The 20000-nt window shown below is 43.6% G+C and overlaps 1 protein-coding gene across 2 annotated transcripts in view; it reads right to left on the minus strand.

Moving 5' to 3' along the window:
• slc30a6 (solute carrier family 30 member 6) overlaps window positions 1-20000 on the minus strand; it is a 90264-nt gene that overhangs the window by 11598 nt on the left and 58666 nt on the right. For both annotated transcript variants that reach the window (XM_079511553.1, XM_079511554.1), the window contains 6 exons: window positions 15990-16032; window positions 11077-11142; window positions 10016-10096; window positions 8689-8724; window positions 7527-7621; window positions 3293-3341 (listed from right to left, as the gene is read on the minus strand). In XM_079511553.1, the coding sequence (XP_079367679.1) occupies window positions 3293-3341; window positions 7527-7621; window positions 8689-8724; window positions 10016-10096; window positions 11077-11142; window positions 15990-16032 (370 nt within the window). The remainder of the gene's footprint in view (window positions 1-3292; window positions 3342-7526; window positions 7622-8688; window positions 8725-10015; window positions 10097-11076; window positions 11143-15989; window positions 16033-20000) is intronic.

A 20000-nucleotide genomic window follows, 5' to 3' on the forward strand; every position in this document is an offset into this window, starting at 1 on the left:
TTCTAAAGAGAGGTCAGACTGTTAGCGATGTAGTAACACTTCTAAAGAGGTCAGACTGATGTTAGCGATGTAGTAACACTTCTAAACAGGTCAGACTGATGTTAGCGATGTAGTAACACTTCTAAACAGGTCAGACTGATGTTAGCGATGTAGTAACACTTCTAAACAGGTCAGACTGATGTTAGCGATGTAGTAACACTTCTAAACAGGTCAGACTGTTAGCGATGTAGTAACACTTCTAAACAGGTCAGACTGATGTTAGCGATGTAGTAACACTTCTAAAGAGAGGTCAGACAGATGTTAGCGATGTAGTAACACTTCTAAAGAGGTCAGACTGATGTTAGCGATGTAGTAACTTCTAAAGAGAGGTCAGACAGATGTTAGCGATGTAGTAACACTTCTAAAGAGGTCAGACTGATGTTAGCGATGTAGTAACACTTCTAAAGAGGTCAGGCTGATGTTAGCGATGTAGTAACACTTCTAAAGAGGTCAGGCTGATGTTAGCGATGTAGTAACACTTCTAAACAGAGGTCAGACTGTTAGCGATGTAGTAACATTTCTAAACAGGTCAGACTGATGTTAGCGATGTAGTAAAGGAAGATTTCATCTTCCCGGTTTTGGGGGGAAATGGAAGGCCGGGGGTTTTCAGAGTAAAATCTCCCTCATCTGCTTGGCACTTTATTCTGAAGAATTCCTCGGCACCAGAAGTGTCAAGTAGATAATCAGCCTGACTAATTGAGTTAATAATAATACAATAAAATAAATTAACTGGTATATTTTCACGTCAATTTGTTGATATATCATAATATAGATATAGTGCTGCACGATTTCTTGCTCAAAATGTGGATCTCAAGTGCTTGACTTAAAGCTCTCTAACTAAGAGTAAGTAAAAATAATTGGACAGCCAACTAGTGCTGTTGACTTAACCCTGACTAAGAGTAAGTAAAGAGAATTGGACAGCCAACTAGTGCTGTTGACTTAAAGCTCTCTAACTAAGTAAGTAAAGAGAATTGGACAGCCAACTAGTGCTGTTGACTTAAAGCTCTCTAAGAGTAACTAAAGAGAATTGGACAGCCAACTAGTGCTGCACCATTCTTGCTCAAATGTAGAACTGAGATCTCATAGGTGTCTGAATCTAGATCGCGATCTTTTTTCGATTAATCGTGCAGCACTATATATAGATATAGATACAAAAAAAACATTAAAAAGTAATGTTAGAAAACACTGGATATCCAGTCGTCTGTTCGATGATGAATACTTACTGGAACTCCTTTCACTAGAGCAGGAAAACAATGACGCTAGTGCTTTAGCAGCTAACGCTGCGAGACGCAGAATATCAGACTACACACACAGTCACACACACACACACACACACACACACACACAAGCTCACGACTCAGCGCTCTGTGTGTGTGTGTGTGTGTGTGTGTGTCAGCAGAGACAGAGTAAGGTGGAAGGTGATCCCAACACTTAAAAGTGAAACTCAAGCTCGACAACACATCTATTATTCACACTAACAAGTTACACAGCATTCATCATCCTCGTGCACGGACTGGATACACTGTGTGTGTATGTGTGTGTGTGTGTGTGTGTGTGTGTGTGTGCGCGCGCAGCGGCAACCACTACGGGGGTGCATGGTAGCTGGAGCACCCCTGAAGAAAATAGGAACACAAAATATCACCTCTGAGCTCCCCTCCCCCATGACTGTGGTTTTGTCACGTAGTCACCTTTACGGGGGTGGTGGTGGTGGTGGTGGTGGTGGTGGTGGGGGGGTTGCTTTTAAATAGACTTGGCTTTTGTTTGACGTTCATTAATTCATTACTTTACTGTTGATCATTGATCACGCTGAAACAAGTCATGAGAAAGTGAATCATGTGTTCGTTGTGAACTGAAATGTTGAAACAAGTCATGAGAGAGTGAATCATGTGTTCGTTGTGAACTGAAATGTTGAAACAAGTCATGAGAGAGTGAATCATGTGTTCGTTGTGAACTGAAATGTTGAAACAAGTCATGAGAGAGTGAATCATGTGTTCGTTGTGAACTGAAATCTTACCACTGTGTTAACACCCCGAACGCCCGGGGGTATTTAGGACCATTAAATCAGAGAGCCCAGCGATTTGCAGCAACGGAGCACATTTAGCGATGCACCAGGCGCTGCTATCCCGGATGTAGCTGAAGTAGCTAGATGAAGCCAAAACACTCTCGAGGCGATCGACAACAACGGGAGGTATGATTAGTTGTAACGCGACAAGCGACGGGACCGCAATGGGCCGTCTAAAATATAATATTTGGTTAGAATTGGACGGATTGATTTAGATCAAGGGTTATTCACGTTTTAAGATTTTCGGTCTCATCCACTAAAATGGGGGGGGGGGGGGGGGATTTTGGATGACGTCCCAACCGGAAATGACATCGAATGTTGCCCAACAGACGCTCCCATCCTGTGGATCGGTGCGATCGGTTATGATATCAATAAAGTTCCGTCCTGTGATTAATCTCCGTCCTGAGCGTAACTATTTGATAGGACGGAGAACTCCGTTTATGCCGCTCAGGGTGTTAATTAGCAAACTCTAAGTAAAGTAAAGTAAAGTACCAAACGGCGTGCGTGTCTCTACACACAGATAAATTCAACAATATGATGACTAATGTGCGGCTTTGAATGAAACTTTGTGTACAAATCCCAGAAGTCTGTGTTTGTTTGTGTGCATACGTGTGTGTATGTATGTGTGCGTGCATGTGTCTGTGTGTGTGTGTGTGTATGAGTGTGTGTGTGTGTGCGTGTGTAGGAGTGTGTGTGTGTGTGTGTGTGCGTGTGTCTGTGCGTGTATGAGTGTGTCTGTGTGGGACGTGTCTGTGTGGGAAAGAGAAAGTTGATCTGATCATGGTTCTGAAAAGCCTAATCAATGAACCAATCGGATTTCCCATCCAGCTGACCCCTCCCCCCAACCCCCCCGCGACCCCACGACCTTTGACTTGTCTGACCGGCACGCAAGATGGCCGACATTGACCTCTTGACCTCAGAGGAACCGATATGGGTGGACAAACAAATGGACACACACACACACCCCCCCCTACGGTAAGGGTGCGTGCGTGTGTGTAAATGGAGCATGGTGAGTCAGTGTAACTCAATATTTTCCTTGCCTTATCTTAAAATCTGCTGAGAGAGAGACAGAGAGAGAGAGAGAAAGCGAGAGAGAGAGAGAGAGAGAGAGAGAGCGAATGGACAGATGAAGACATGAATAGAGAAATCCAGAGTTGAGGCAGAGTGAGTTTTCACATCCATCGTCCTTACCTTCGACTGATGTCTGCCACATGCTCCTGAAGCCAACTGCTACTGGCAACTATGGAGAGAGAGAGAGAGAGAGAGAGGTTCTTTTAGTTATGCAGGAATGCAGATTTGTATTTGCAGTCAACCCAGCATCAAAGTTTTGAGGGGTGCTAGCCCCTCCTATAAACAGCTATAGTGTCTTGGTGACGTAACTAAGGTATGTTTCAAGGTTGGTAATAAGGTCAATAATTGATTAGAGCGCCCCTCACTTCACACGGGTGTGATTTCTTTCGGTAGAAACTACAAATGGAATACAGCTGTTAAACAATAAATACAAATATATAGATATTTCTGACAAAAAGTGTAACAGTTTCTGGACTGGTTTTCTTTATCTCACGAAGTGCCTATTGAAAGGTAGCACTGCAGTGTGTTACGGCGGAATTCAATACGAGTTGCGTGTGTTAATGGCATTGATTGAGCATTGCTAGCATCGCTAAAGGAGGCTAACGAGGTCTGTTTCCAGCTAGCCGTGCACCTGGGGATCAGCTTAGGATGTTCTAATGAAAGTAATATCATCGTTTGTGAGGCAGGTCGTTGCGGACCGCCAGCGATAGCTATAGAAGAACTCAAACACTGTACCACATAATGGTTTATAACAGTACTTCTCAAACTTCTACATTTCAAGGAACTCCCTTGAAATGTAGTATACATATTAAGGTAGTAAATCTAGTATACATTCCCCTCACAGTATACAAAATGGTTTTACTGTCGACAAAGTTAAAAGTGGGTCTCAGATTGCACACGTGGCACCGACCGGTGTTCACGTTCCCAAAATGTCATGATGAAGTGAAAGCCCCGTAGTAGCTCTAGCAGAGACACACGAGAGCAGAGGGTCGGAAACTAAACTAATGCAGTGTAAGCTGCGGACACGCACACACACACGTGCCAGCGGCGTGCACAACAACAAAAACGCTTCCGGCCAGGCGCGCGCGCGTGCAGTCGCACAAACCTAAACCCTGTGACCTAAAACGAGTCTGACACCCTGGAGAGTACAGCAATATATTAGAGCAGTATTTTAGGAGACATTATAAAAACATAACCTCATGCTCAGCTGCTCCCAGCCACAGTTCATCACACACACACACACACACACACACACACACACACGCACACGCACACGTGACCAGGTCAGAGCGGGTCATGTTTGTTTGTCTAGGGGGGTGATTCAATAAAAACAAACATTTTAATGGACTAACTTATTCATGGTGTGTGTGTGTGTGTGTGTCCATGCACATGTGTGTGTCTGTCTGTCTCACTAAGCCTGAGGCACACTGCATTACCGCTGTCTGGAACATGGTTGCATAATGCACTTTCTTCTCCTTGTGTGTGTGTGTCTGTGTGTGTCTGTGTGTGTGTGTGTGTGTGTGTGTGTGTACGTGTGCGCGTGCACGCAAATGAGTGAGATTATGTGTTCACGTGAATAAAACAAACTGTGTGTGTGTGTGAGAGAGAGAGAGACACCCACTCCAAATGTCAGTTGTTAAGTGATGTTGAGATTGCTGAAACAAGTATGCACGCGCACGCACACACGCACGCACGTGATGACCTGGTTTAGAGACAGACCAAGAGTGAGTCAAAAAGAGAGAGAGGCAGAGCGAGAGAGGCAGAGCGAGAGAGGCAGAGCGAGAGAGGGAGAGAGACAGACAGAGAGAGAGAGTCGAGATGGAGAGAGAAAGACACAGACAGAGAGAGAGAGGGAGAGAGACGGAGAGAGAGCGAGAGACACAGAGACAGAGAGACAGAGACAGAGAGACAGAGACAGAGAGACAGAGAGAGAGACAGACAGACGGAGAGAGAGAGACAGACAGAGAGAGAGAGTCGAGATGGAGAGAGAAAGACACAGACAGAGAGAGAGAGGGAGAGAGACGGAGAGAGAGCGAGAGACACAGAGGGAGAGAGACAGAGACAGAGAGACAGAGAGAGAGACAGACAGACGGAGAGAGAGTCCCATATCTGCTGGGTGAAGTTAAGAACATCAGTGTGCAAACACAGCGTCAGACTGGTAAGCTGTTGTGACAGCTGAGGGATGTCCGTTGAAATGCAACAAACCCAACGGGAACCCCTTTTGGTGTTTTAAGCATTATGTTATACTTTAGCCATTTTTGAAAAATCGTGAAAATGTGGCGTAAATCTTTGAATACGGTATATATTCTTTCAGAGCCAAAGTTTTTAACTCAAATCTTTGCTTCTGGGGGGGTCCTCCCTGGAACAACATATTTTCAGATCGGGGTCGGTGGCCAAATACATACATTTTTGGGGGTCCTTGACTTGAAAATGTTTGAGAACGACTGATATAGAAACATGAGGTTTTTCAGAAAACTGTCAGGATTTAGAAGACATTTTTGAATCTGGTGTCATGTCTAAATGGGTTAATCTCTGCACTAACTGAGAATAACCACCCTGACGGTCTCCTAAACTCTGCACTAACTGAGAATAACCACCCCGACGGTCTCCTAAACTCTGCACTAACTGAGAATAACCACCCTGACGGTCTCCTAAGCTCTGCACTAACTGAGAATAACCACCCCGACGGTCTCCTAAACTCTGCACTAACTGAGAATAACCACCCCGACGGTCTCCTAAGCTCTGCACTAACTGGTAACCAACCCGAGGTCTCCTAAGCTCTGCACTAACTGCTAACCACCCAGAGGTCTCCTAAGCTCTGCACTAACTGGTAACCAACCCGAGGTCTCCTAAGCTCTGCACTAACTGGTAACCACCCCGACGGTCTCCTAAGCTCTGCACTAACTGGTAACCACCCCGACGGTCTCCTAAGCTCTGCACTAACTGGTAACCACCCCGACGGTCTCCTAAGCTCTGCACTAACTGGTAACCAACCAAAGGTCTCCTAAACTCTGCACTAACTGGTAACCAACCCGAGGTCTCCTAAGCTTTGCACTAACTGGTAACCAACCAGAGGTCTCCTAAGCTCTGCACTAACTGGTAACCAACCAGAGGGCTCCTAAGCTCTGCACTAACTGGTAACCAACCAGAGGTCTCCTAAGCTCTGCACTAACTGGTAACCAACCCGAGGTCTCCTAAGCTCTGCACTAACTGGTAACCACCCCGACGGTCTCCTAAGCTCTGCACTAACTGGTAACCAACCAGAGGTCTCCTAAGCTCTGCACTAACTGGTAACCACCCCGACGGTCTCCTAAGCTCTGCACTAACTGGTAACCACCCCGATGGTCTCCTAAGCTCTGTACTAACTGGTAACCAACCCGAGGTCTCCTAAGCTCTGCACTAACTGGTAACCACCCAGAGGTCTCCTAAGCTCTGCACTAACTGGTAACCACTCAGGTCTCATAAGCTCTGCACTAACTGGTAACCACCCAGAGGTCTCCTAAGCTCTGCACTAACTGGTAACCACCCAGAGGTCTCCTAAGCTCTGCACTAATTGGTAGCCGCTAGGTCGCGCTCATTTTTGAGTGGTGCAACCACTCCAAGGAACAGCAATGTCCGTGTTAACCTACCTATGTGACTATGAGTAGCAGTAGGGGCAAAAGTGGCGCTGTTGTGCCAGAAACAGAGAGAGAGAGAGATAGTGCTGCACTGTTGCCTGCTAATGAGAGAGAAAGAGAGGGGGGGGGGACAGAGGGGAGTTGCACCACTCAGTTCACACGGGTGTGATTTTTTATTGAGCTCCTAACATCGTCCCTCAACCCCATATCACTTCAATTCCGATAAAAACGCTGCTAAAGATCGTGCGTGTAATTTATGTCTAGGAATTTTTGGATTTCGATGACGTCAAACCGTGGAAGCAAGCGCTGCCTCGTGACGGGAAGTTAAAATAAGCAAAAATACAGTAAATATAATAGTATATTTCTGGATTAATCTGGGAGTTAATGAGTGAATTATTTAAAGTAATGACAGGATCAAAGAAGCCTTCCTATAGTCCAGGTTAATACACTCCACACACGTGTGTGTGTGTGTGTGTGCGTGCACGCACGCACACACGTGTGTGGTATAGTCTAGTCTCATTAGCACTAGACTGTGTCTCAGTGTGGTTAATATGTCCTGGAGCGTGCACTGACCCAGCCTGCCCTGTGTGTGTGTGTGTGTGTCCCCGTCCGTCCGATGTATAATTCCTATATTCATGTGTAGCTTACTGTGTGTGTTTGTGCATTGTGTGTCTGTCTGTGTGTTTGTCTCCTGTAATGTGATTTTCTGTGTGTGTGTGTGTGCTCACGCACGTTACCTTCAGATACGTAGGTGAAGGGCTTGTTCCTCACGGAGAGCAGAGTCAACAGGTTGAAGAACAGAGCCACGAATGTACCCACTAACAGACGACCTCTGGAGAGAGAGAGAGAGAAACACACACACACACACACACACACACACACACACACACACACACACACACTTAAATACATCCATTGTTATAGCTTTTACCAAAGACTTCAACCCTAGTGTTTTTGGACGTCAGGGAAGGCTAGTGACCATCTTGTGGAAGCTAATGGGGATCCTGATATAGAATATAGAATACAGTATAGCCCTCATCTAGGGTGAATGTTTGGTTAAATAGCTACAAGAGGCTACAGAGTAGATGTGTTCTTTTTTGTCAGCTAAGTGTATTAGGGTTTAGGTGGAATAAATGACTCTCACAAAATGTTATTTTTGATATAAACATACCATAAATGTGGTTCCACTTTCCAAACATCAGTAATCTATTTTTATTTTATTTTAAGAACTATTTAAAGTAGTAATCACAGTAGTACTACTAGTAAGTACTACATATGTGAAGAGGTTTCCCTCTGACATAGTGAAGATGATGACGCTTTAAGGTGCGTGCCGCTTCCTGCTTGATCTGTTCCTTGTTATGTTTCGCATCCCCGGCTCAAACACAAACCATGGGACTATCTTTTAGGTGGATTTTAATGAATTGGAGTTACAATTATTGTGACACTGTGATTCTTCAAAAGTTAGTGTAAACACAGGCAGGGAACGGGAGTTATTATTATGATTTATAAGTTATAACGCACGGACAATGAAGTCATATTCGTGTCTCCATATTCTACCAATGTGTGTTTCTTTTATATATAGTTAATTACTGGAATGAGCCTTGAAAATATCACAGATTGAACTATGCGCTGTAAATAAATAAATGTGTGTAGAGTTGTATCAGACTTTGAAGATACGGGAGTGCCAGACCTTTGGTTGCTTTAGTATGTAGGCCACATTATAGTTACGAGTTAAATTAACTCAGGACTTGTACAGTTGGGATTGCACAGCACACCTGTGCATTAACTGACATACAACCCCTTCTGAGAGGACTGAAGTATTCACTGAGAATCAGCACAGCTGAGGTCATGCAGTGTGTGTGTGTGTGTGCGTGTGTGTGTGTGCGCGGTGATACTTACGTGTGTATCTCAGGTTGCTGCATGAGGCGTTCCACACTACGACAAAACACAACACATAGTTACATGACACATGTATATGTATGTGTGTTGTGTTTGCATGCACGCATATGTGTGTGTGTGTGTGTGTGTGTGTGTGAAGATTTAAAAAAAAATCTTAGACGTGGTAGATCCACTTTGAGTCAAATCCTATGCTTACATAGGGTTATTGAGGAATCACAGCTCTGCAACATCGATTTCGCACTAGTCTTTGTTGATTTCTCAAAGGCTTTTGATTCAGTGGACAGAGCCAAAATGTTTGAAATTCTTAAATTATATGGTCTCCCCGACAAAATGATCAATGCCATAAAAGTTCTATATACCTCAGCGATCATACTTACTCCTGACGGAGAAACACCATCATTCCCCATCCTTGCTGGCATTCTCCAGGGCGACACACTATCAATGATAAGGGCTACCAACTAAAGAGGAGAAGCTCTCGTCATCCTGCTAAATACCTAACCGACACTGACTTCGCTGATGACATCGCGCTTATCAGTCAATCATTGGAATACGCTCAGGCTCTCCTTCAGTCTCTTGAGCAGGCCTCCAACTGTGTTGGTCTTTATCTCAACGAGACGAAAACTGAATACGTAAATATATGCAAATACAACAATAACCACATTATAAAAACACTTAACACTCCTCTGAAACAGGTTGATGTATTTGGGTTCATATATATCTTCTTCCCAAAAGGACTTTCAAACTAGGAAGGGTATGGCCTGGTCAGCCTACAATGACATGCATAAGATCTGGTCATCCCAGCTTAGTAAGATGTTAAAAGTAAAAATATTTAGGATGACCGTTGAGCCGATTCTACTCTATGGCTCCGAGACATGGACACTTTCAAAGAAACGGTTGGATGGCACTTACACCCGCCTTCTAATGAGAGCGCAAAATCTGTCTTGCAAGAGCCACCCATCCACTAATCTAATATACGGCAACCTTCCCCGTGTTTCTTCACTAGTCCGATCCAGAAGAACACAGTTTGCCGGCCACTGCTACAGAGCTGACAATGAGGTTATATCTTCCCTTCTTCTCTGCAGTCCTGCCTCAACAGAGGTAGAAAACTGTCGTTCCCTGATGTCATCGCTAGGGACACAGGCATCAGTAAGGAGGAATTGGGGATGGCAATGAAGGACCGGGAAGTCTGGCGTGTTATTGTGAAATCCACGATCTCGACCGTGGTCGAAAAATGATGATGATGTTTGTGTTTGTGTGTGTGTGTGTGTGTGTGTGTGTGTGTGTGTGTGTGTGTGTGTGTGTGTGTGTGTGTGCGTGCGTGCCATACCTCTCTTTTAGTATAAATAAGGCTCCCAGTTGAACCAGAACCGTTGAAGCAAACACAGCCAGTACCTCCAGCCTCTCGAACCTACACACACACATAACCGCGTCATAACACACACACACACACACACACACACACACACACACACACACACACACACACACACACACACACACACACACACACACACACACACACACACACACACACACACACACACACACACGTACCACGTCATAACACACACACACAGTACCACATAATCATAACACACACACATGTACAGTACCACGTCATAACACTGTAGAAGTTAAGTACTTCAGTGCAGGGGTTCTCAACCCGTGGGTCGCGACGCCTCAGGGGGTCGCCAAATTATTTCGGGGGGTCCCCAATTTATTTAAAAAAAAAAAAGGTTTACATATAGTACTATAGTATATGCATACACCTTCCCTAATGATTATATCTGGTTTCAGTATTTATTTATGGTGTATTGTCTCTATTATTAAGGTTATTGTAGCAGTCAATTTATATTGGGGGTCGGGAGGGGGCGGGGTGGGGGTCCCGAGACATTGCCAAAGCATTTCCGGGGGTCCCCGGCCAAAAACGTTGAGAACCCCTGCTTCAGTGCAATGAAAGGTTTTTGTATGTCAATTCTATCATTGACTGCTGAGCTCTATACTGGTTGTCTTGAGGAAGGTGTAAAACTTCGGTGTGGAAGATGTATTTCCAAAGGGACGGTTACAAACGGATTCCAACGTCACAGCAATAGTGGGCTCTGATTGGTCACCCACAACTCTGGGGTGAGCGAAATTGGCGGGAGACATGCAAAATAATCTAGCCACAGTGTACACCCATAGAACAAATAGATATGTCAATATCGGAACCCTGTATTGGTCGGGCTGCAGCAGCAGCAGTAGTAGTGTACTAGTAGTAGTTAAACAGTTCAGCGTGACTAATCACTCACCTAGCAGCAGCAGTAGTAGTAGTAGTGTACTAGTAGTAGTGTACTAGTAGTAGTAGTGTACTAGTAGTAGTTAAACAGTTCAGTGTGACTAATCACTCACCCGAACGAGTACATCTGACTGGGTTTCTTCATGGAGACCCAGGAGCTGATCAGACATGTTATGAGACTGGAGGGGGAGAGAGAGAGAGAGAGAGAGAGAGAGAGAGAGAGAGAGAGAGAGAGAGGGAGAGGGAGAGGGAGAGGGAGAGAGACAGACAGACAGACAAAGGAAGAGACAGACAGACAGACAGACAGACAGACAGACAAAGGAAGAGACAGACAGACAGACAGACAGAGACAGACAAAGGAAGAGACAGACAGACAGACAGACAGACAGACAGACAGACACAGTGAGAGGGAAATGAAAGGGGGGGGGGGATTGGTTGAGGAGAGGAGAGTGAAAAGAGGAACAGTTAGAGAGGTCATCTGGAGTTCATGTTGTGTTTTAATCATTATTTATTTATTTTCTCCCAATGAATATTTCATGTCTGGAAACGTCGTCTGTCCAAACACACAATTCATTATGAAACGGTCTGTCTAAACACAATGTTTCATTATGAAACGGTCTGTCTAAACACAATGTTTCATTATGAAACGGTCTGTCCAAACACAATGTTTCATTATGAAACACTAAGTTTCATTATGAAACGGTCTGTTTAAACACAATGTTTCATTCTGAAACACAATGTTTCATTCAGAAACACAATGTTTCATTCAGAAACACAATGTTTCATTATGAAACACAATGTTTCATAATGAAACACAATGTTTCATAATGAAACACAATGTTTCATAATGAAACACAATGTTTCATAATGAAACACAATGTTTCATTCTGAAACGGTCTGTCCAAACAAAATGTTTCATTCTGAAACGGTCTGTCCAAACACAATGTTTCATAATGAAACACAATGTTTCATTATGAAACACAATGTTTCATTCTGAAACGGTCTGTCCAAACAAAATGTTTCATTCTGAAACGGTCTGTCCAAACAAAATGTTTCATTATGAAACGGTCTGTCCAAACACAATGTTTCATAATGAAACACAATGTTTCATTATGAAACACAATGTTTCATTCTGAAACGGTCTGTCCAAACAAAATGTTTCATTCTGAAACGGTCTGTCCAAACAAAATGTTTCATTATGAAACGGTCTGTCCAAACACAATGTTTCATAATGAAACACAATGTTTAATTCTGAAACGGTCTGTCCAAACAAAATGTTTCATTCTGAAACGGTCTGTCCAAACACAATGTTTCATTATGAAACAGTCTGACCCAACCACATTGTTGTCTCCACCAGGCCGAAGGCATGGGGAGAGAGTATGTTTTGCACTCCGTCCGTGTGTGTGTGTGTCCGTCCGTCCGTCCTTCCTTCCGTCCGTCTGTGTACAGCTAATCTCCGGCACCGTTAACCCGGTCGATGCCAAACTTTGCACACACACTCCCTGGATGGCAACGATGAACCTCTGCCCCACATTTTCCAGAACGGCCTGTTATAGCGCCACCATGAGGCAGCTTTTCACATGTTTTACCTAAAACTGCACCGATCTGCGTGAAACGTTGCATGCACACTCCCTAGAGGCCAAGGACAAACCTTTGACCTGCATTTTCCGCATCTGCCTTTTATAGCGCCACCAGGAGGCCGACTTTTGTAAAACACATTTTTGGATATTACTCCTCCAGATTCTGTCCAAAAATCTCACAAATCGTTACACAGTATCTCTATGGTCATGTGCGCAAGTCGGATCTGTCCGATATTTCATATTCCCTCCTAATTGGCTATAATTGGCTTTCACAGTTTGCAAGATTGCCCCGTTTTAAACAAAAGCCTCAAATCATGAACGCAGCGTGCAATTTACGTGAAATCTTTCACACATTTTCTTACTAGGCTGAGGAATATATCCCACCCTTTTCACATTGGCCTGTTATAGCGCCACCAACAGGTTGATTTTTGCAAAACACATTTTTGGAACAAAATGCCTCAAATCATCCAATTGCCATCAAAGGCGTATGAAGAAATGGCACCCTTTTCACATTGGCCTATTATAGCGCCACCAGGAGGCCACAACCTGACCTGCCCTGGTGGAGACCTGTGCCCCGAGGGGCACTTTTTCTAGTTTCATTCTGAAACGGTCTGTCCAAACACAATGTTTCATAATGAAACACAATGTTTCATTCTGAAACGGTCTGTCCAAACAAAATGTTTCATTCTGAAACGGTCTGTCCAAACACGGTCTGTCCAAACACAATGTTTCATAATGAAACACAATGTTTAATTCTGAAACGGTCTGTCCAAACAAAATGTTTCATTCTGAAACGGTCTGTACAAACACGGTCTGTCCAAACACAATGTTTCATTATGAAACAGTCTGACCCAACCACATTGTTTCATTATGAAACGGTCTGTCCAAACACAATGTTTCATTATGAAACACAATGTTTCATTACGAAACAGTCTGACCCAACCACATTGTTTTATTATGAAACGGTCTGTCCAAACACAATGTTTAATTCTGAAACGGTCTGTCCAAACACAATGTTTCATTATGAAACGGTCTGTCCAAACACAATGTTTCATTATGAAACACAATGTTTCATTATGAAACGGTCTGTCCAAACACAATGTTTCATTATGAAACAATGTTTCATTATGAAACGGTCTGTCCAAACACAATGTTTCATTATGAAACAATGTTTCATTATGAAACGGTCTGTACAAACACAATGTTTCATTCTGAAACACAATGTTTCATTCTGAAACGGTCTGTCCAAACACAATGTTTCATTCTGAAACACAATGTTTCATTCTGAAACGGTCTGTCCAAACACAATGTTTCATTATGAAACAATGTTTCATTATGAAACGGTCTGTCCAAACACAATGTTTCATTATGAAACGGTCTGTCTAAACACAATGTTTCATTATGAAACGTTCTGTCTAAACAATGTTTCATTATGAAACGGTCTGTCTAAACAAAACATGGTTGATTCATTTTTAAAACAGTGCAAAAAACAAATCATTGTCGTTTTGTAAATGTATCTTCCAGCTGACAGAAATCAAATACAAATCAATCAAAAAAGAAATATATACATATATATATATATATATATTTTTTAATCAGTGATAAATCAGTGACATTACAACGAACCAACAACAAGCAGCATAGACGTAGAAAGGTAGACGCCTCAGTCGCCGCTGCAATTCATCGGAGCGACGTGTATCGCACTGATGGCGGAAGTGCGCCGTTATATGTCACATCCCCGCCGTCCGGTGGCGCGACTCACGTCCCTTCCTTTCGTTATGTTCCTTGGCACCAACGCGGAACCAACGCATCCGCCCCAAAGCCGGAAGAGGCATCTCAGTGATGTAAATAGGTTTTCAATGTAATGAGTCCCGGGATGCAGGGGTGGTCTTTTAGATGAGTCCCAGGGACATTTGATGAGTCCCACTTCAGCGACGTTTAAGAGTCATATTTTGCCATTTTTACAAATTGCAGCATTTAACTACCATTTCATCTTATATGGTTATAATGTGGTTATATTCATGTAGAAAACGAAGAAGAAATTATTATTATAACTAAAGCTAGCAAAATAAATTATAATAAAAAAAAACCTCTACATTCATACTACATACATATTTCATATGATTTTGGCTATATGAAATCTATAATAATTCTGCCAGTTTTAACTGTTAATAAATCTTTATGTTTTCATGACACATTACACAATACATACAAAATAAAAATGAATGCTACAAAACTAACCTGGAGATTAAGTAGAAGCAGTCATGGAGGAGGTAGGCTGTGCACAGCAGCACACATCATCATCATTAGCAGATGATGATGTTAGATTTAGAAAATAGGGTTGCTAATATTTTTTGTTGCCCTGCAGTTGGCTTTGGCACTTCTTTTTTTGGGGGGTGGGTGGGGGCATGTTAATGTGTGGTGGCACCGGTCCACAACGCACAACATACAACAGTGTCGGCGTTTGTTACAGTACACAATGTGTGTTTCCCATTCAATCGGGTCTACTCTGTTTGTCATGCTCAAAAATGTTCGCCTGTAGATGAGAGAGTTGCGACAACCGCGTTCACTGTTTATTCACGGAGCTTCATGAGTCACTGAACGGTATGTTGTCGTCACTCTCTCTCTCTAAACGGCTCTGGTCTCCAGGCTGCGCTCCGCTCAGCGCTCGACTCTGAGCAAGATGGCGGCGCCCGTCAGACTGTGTTGTTGTTAACTTACAAACTAGTGGTTCTACAACGAGTCCTACGTGGATTTTTATCGTTTATAACGTAGGATGAGGTCGCATGCGGCCATGCAAAATGATCGTGTCCGTAGATTATTTGTTTTACCGCATTTTTTTCTGCGATTTTTATTTCTCACGTGGATTATTATTACTGTACATTGAGTACAGTAGTGCATCCCGTGGACGCACGCATGTTTTTGAAGTGCGGCCCAAAACTATAAAGTGCGTTTTGGGACGCAAAACGCACCCTATTTACATCACTGGGCATCTACCTTTCTATGTCTATGGCAGGGATGGGCAACTTTGACGATGGAGAGGGCCACTATATTTCCACACTCACTCCAGAGGGCCACATTGCATATTACTGTCGTAGCAAAAATAGCCGATAGCTTTTTTTTTAAATTAGAATCCTGAAAAGTAACCTTTGTATTGATTTTCAAATGCATGATATGATTATGATAACTTAACACACAAAGACAATAACATTTTAATACTAGTCATTAAGTATACCACTCATTTAATAATAGTCATTAAGTATAATTAAGCGGGTTATGTTTGCATGTTTGGAATTGTAACAGCTGATATCAGTATTCTGATATTAACCTGCGGGCCGCATTAAGTGAAGGTGGGGGCCATGTGTGGCCCCCGGGCCGCCAGTTGCCCACCCCTGCTCTATGGGAAGCAGTACCACAAGGATCAGAGACACTGGGAAGGAACTCACCTGAACAGGTCGAAGATGGTGAGGTATGTGTAGGCAGTCAGAGCTGAAACAGAGAGAGAGATGGTGAGGTATGTGTAGGCAGTCAGAGCTGAAACAGAGAGATGGTGAGGTATGTGTAGGCAGTCAGAGCTGAAACAGAGAGATGGTGAGGTATGTGTAGGCAGTCAGAGCTGAAACAGAGAGAGATGGTGAGGTATGTGTAGGCAGTCAGAGCTGAAACAGAGAGATGGTGAGGTATGTGTAGGCAGTCAGAGCTGAAACAGAGAGAGATAGTGAGGTATGTGTAGGCAGTCAGAGCTGAAACAGAGAGAGATGGTGAGGTATGTTTAGGCAGTCAGAGCTTAAACAGAAAGAGAGAGATGGTGAGGTATGTGTAGGCAGTCAGAGCTGAAACAGAGAGAGATGGTGAGGTATGTGTAGGCAGTCAGAGCTGAAACAGAGAGAGAGATGGTGAGGTATGTGTAGGCAGTCAGAGCTGAAACAGAGAGATGGTGAGGTATGTGTAGGCAGTCAGAGCTGAAACAGAGAGATGGTGAGGTATGTGTAGGCAGTCAGAGCTGAAACAGAGAGAGATGGTGAGGTATGTGTAGGCAGTTAGAGCTGAAACAGAGAGAGAGAGATGGTGAGGTATGTGTAGGCAGTTAGAGCTGAAACAGAGAGAGAGAGATGGTGAGGTATGTGTAGGCAGTTAGAGCTGAAACAGAGAGAGAGAGATGGTGAGGTATGTGTAGGCAGTTAGAGCTGAAACAGAGAGAGAGAGATGGTGAGGTATATGTAGGCAGTTAGAGCTGAAACATAAGAGAGAAACATGATGACTATGATGATCACACAGAGAGGAGACAGACAGACCAACCAACCCTAGTCTGAAAACCCAACTCTTCAGACTCCATCTTAGCCCATAGCACTTGCCCTAGCCTCGACGACCTACAGGCATATGCATACTGCATAGGCTCAACTTATGTAACTTAAATTGCACTTTATGTAGACATAGCACTCAATTGTGTATACACATAGTTTCATTATATAGATATTCCACTGTTGGGTTCTTGAATCTTCAAACGTATGAATCTGACTATTTTTATGTATCATGTTTTTTGCTCTTGCTTACTGTAAGTCTCTGTAAGTGGATTAAGAGCTTCTGCTAAATGCCTAAATTGTAAATTGACAGAGGGGATGTGGCGGTTAAGGCGCATACATACAACACATGAAGCCTGACAGTGAGTTGTGGGTTCGATTCCTGAGCCAGACAGCCTTTGCTGCGTTTCACTCCCTCGCTCTCCGTCTCTCTCTTCTGTCTTCACTGTACTATCCAATAAATGCAGAAAAGCCTGAAAAACTATCAATATCCTTTCTATCTTCTTCAGTGTGATATTAATTGCTACAAAAAAAAAGAAGCCACCAGCATAACTTCTGACATAATAATGCCACAGAAAATGACCTAAATTCAAACACTTTCCTCATGAACATTTCTCGGACAGTCAGCTGTGTCTCCTTGGGAATACAACTGGCACTGTGGTTTTGTGTCTGTAGTGGAGTCTGTATGAGCTTGTAAATATAGGCAGTTGCAGGTTGCGTTTAGTTTGGGCTTGTTTAGTGTAGTTGATTATTTGGGCTTGTTTCTAAAGAGTAGTTGATTCTTTGGGCTTGTTTCTAAAGAGTAGTTGATTCTTTGGGCTTGTTTCTAAAGAGTAGTTGATTCTTTGGGCTTGTTTCTAAAGAGTAGTTGATTCTTTGGGCTTGTTTCTAAAGAGTAGTTGATTCTTTGGGCTTGTTTCTAAAGAGTAGTTGATTCTTTGAGCTTGTTTCTAAAGAGTAGTTGATTCTTTGGGCTTGTTTCTAAAGTGTAGTTGATTCTTTGGGCTTGTTTCTAAAGTGTAGTTGATTCTTTGGGCTTGTTTCTAAAGTGTAGTTGATTCTTTGGGCTTGTTTCTAAAGTGTAGTTGATTCTTTGGGCTTGTTTCTAAAGTGTAGTTGATTCTTTGGGCTTGTTTCTAAAGTGTAGTTGATTCTTTGGGCTTGTTTCTAAAGTTGCTTGTTTGGGCTTGTTTCTAAAGTGTAGTTGATTCTTTGGGTTTGTTTCTAAAGTGTAGTTGATTCTTTGGGCTTGTTTCTAAAGTTGCTTGTTTGGGCTTGTTTCTAAAGTGTAGTTGATTCTCTGGGCTTGTTTCTAAAGTGTAGTTGATTCTTTGGGCTTGTTTCTAAAGTTGCTTGTTTGGGCTTGTTTCTAAAGTGTAGTTGATTCTTTGGGCTTGTTTCTAAAGTTGCTTGTTTGGGCTTGTTTCTAAAGTGTAGTTGATTCTCTGGGCTTGTTTCTAAAGTGTAGTTGATTATTTGGGCTTGTTTCTAAAGTGTATATTGTTTAAACCAGTGGTTCTCACATGTTTCAGCGGTCAAAGACCCCCTATGTATTTGGTCACGGACGTGCACCTAAACACATTTCTGTATATGAAAATGTAAAAAGAAAATATTCGAAATATTTCACGTTCAAGGTTATTGTTTTTATAGCCGATCTTCAAGCTCACACCGCGTTGGGACGCGTTGTGATCTACTACTATTTACTACGACTACATATTACTAATTATTAATAATAGTAATTATTAATATTATAATAACAGAAGATGACATTGGCCAGTGGGAACAGATCAATATGAGCTGAGAGCAGGCTGTTCTGTAACCAGAGCGCCTGTTCCATTCCCCCGTCTGTACAAGCTGCTTACAAACACTGACACCCAGCGAACACACAGCATACCACAGCACGCACGCACACTCGCACGCACACACACAGGATACCACAGCATGCACGCACGCACACACTCGCACGCACGCAGGATACCACAACACGTGCACACACACACACACATGATACCACAGCATGCACACACACATCATACTACAGCACGCATGCACGCACGCACACTCGCAGGATACCACAACACACACACACACACACACACACACACACACACACACACACACACACACACACACACACACACACACACACACACACACACACACACACACACACACACACACAGGATACCACAACAAACAGACAGACAAAGATTACAGACTCACACACTGTGTGTCAGAGATTATACACATACACACTTGGAAACAGACATATTACACTCACACACAGGCAGGCAGACAGACACGAGCGCGCACACACGCACGCACACGCACACACACACACACACACACACAGTCTGTGTGTCTGTCTGCAGGCACACATACACACACAGCTTATAGAAGACAGACAGACTCAATGAAACCAAAAACACACAGTCCCCACAGGAGAAGAAATTAATACCGAGAACAGAGTGAGGAATTAAAATCCATGTTTGTTTTCAGAACAAATCGATGGATGGAGGGAGGGAGGGATGGATGGAGGGATGGATGGAGATATGGAGGGATGAAGGAAGGGAGGGATGAAGGAAGGGATGGCTGAAGGAAGGGAGGGATGGATGGAGGGAGGGATGGATAGAGGGATGGATGAGGGATGGATGGAGGGATGGATGGAGGGATGGATGGATGGAGGGATGGATGGAGGGATGGATGAGGGATGGATGGAGGGATGGAAGGATGGATGGAGGGATGGAAGGATGGATGGATGGAAGGATGGATAGAGGGAGGGATGGATGGATAGAGGGAGGGATGGATAGAGGGAGGGATGGATAGAGGGAGGGATGGATGGATAGAGGGAGGGATGGATGGATAGAGGGAGGGAGGGATGGATAGAGGGAGAGATGGATGGATAGAGGGAGGGATGGATAGAGGGAGGGATGGATGGATAGAGGGAGGGAGGGATGGATAGAGGGAGGGATGGATGGATAGAGGGAGAGATGGATGGATAGAGGGAGGGAGGGATGGATAGAGGGAGGGATGGATGGATAGAGGGAGGGATGGATGGATAGAGGGATGGATGGATGGATAGAGGGAGGGAGGGAGGGATGGATGGATAGAGGGAGGGATGGATAGAGGGAGAGATGGATGGATAGAGGGAGGAAT

Source organism: Electrona antarctica, assembly GCF_951216825.1.
Source record: "Electrona antarctica genome assembly, chromosome: 10".
Classification (NCBI taxonomy): Eukaryota; Metazoa; Chordata; class Actinopteri; order Myctophiformes; family Myctophidae; genus Electrona; species Electrona antarctica.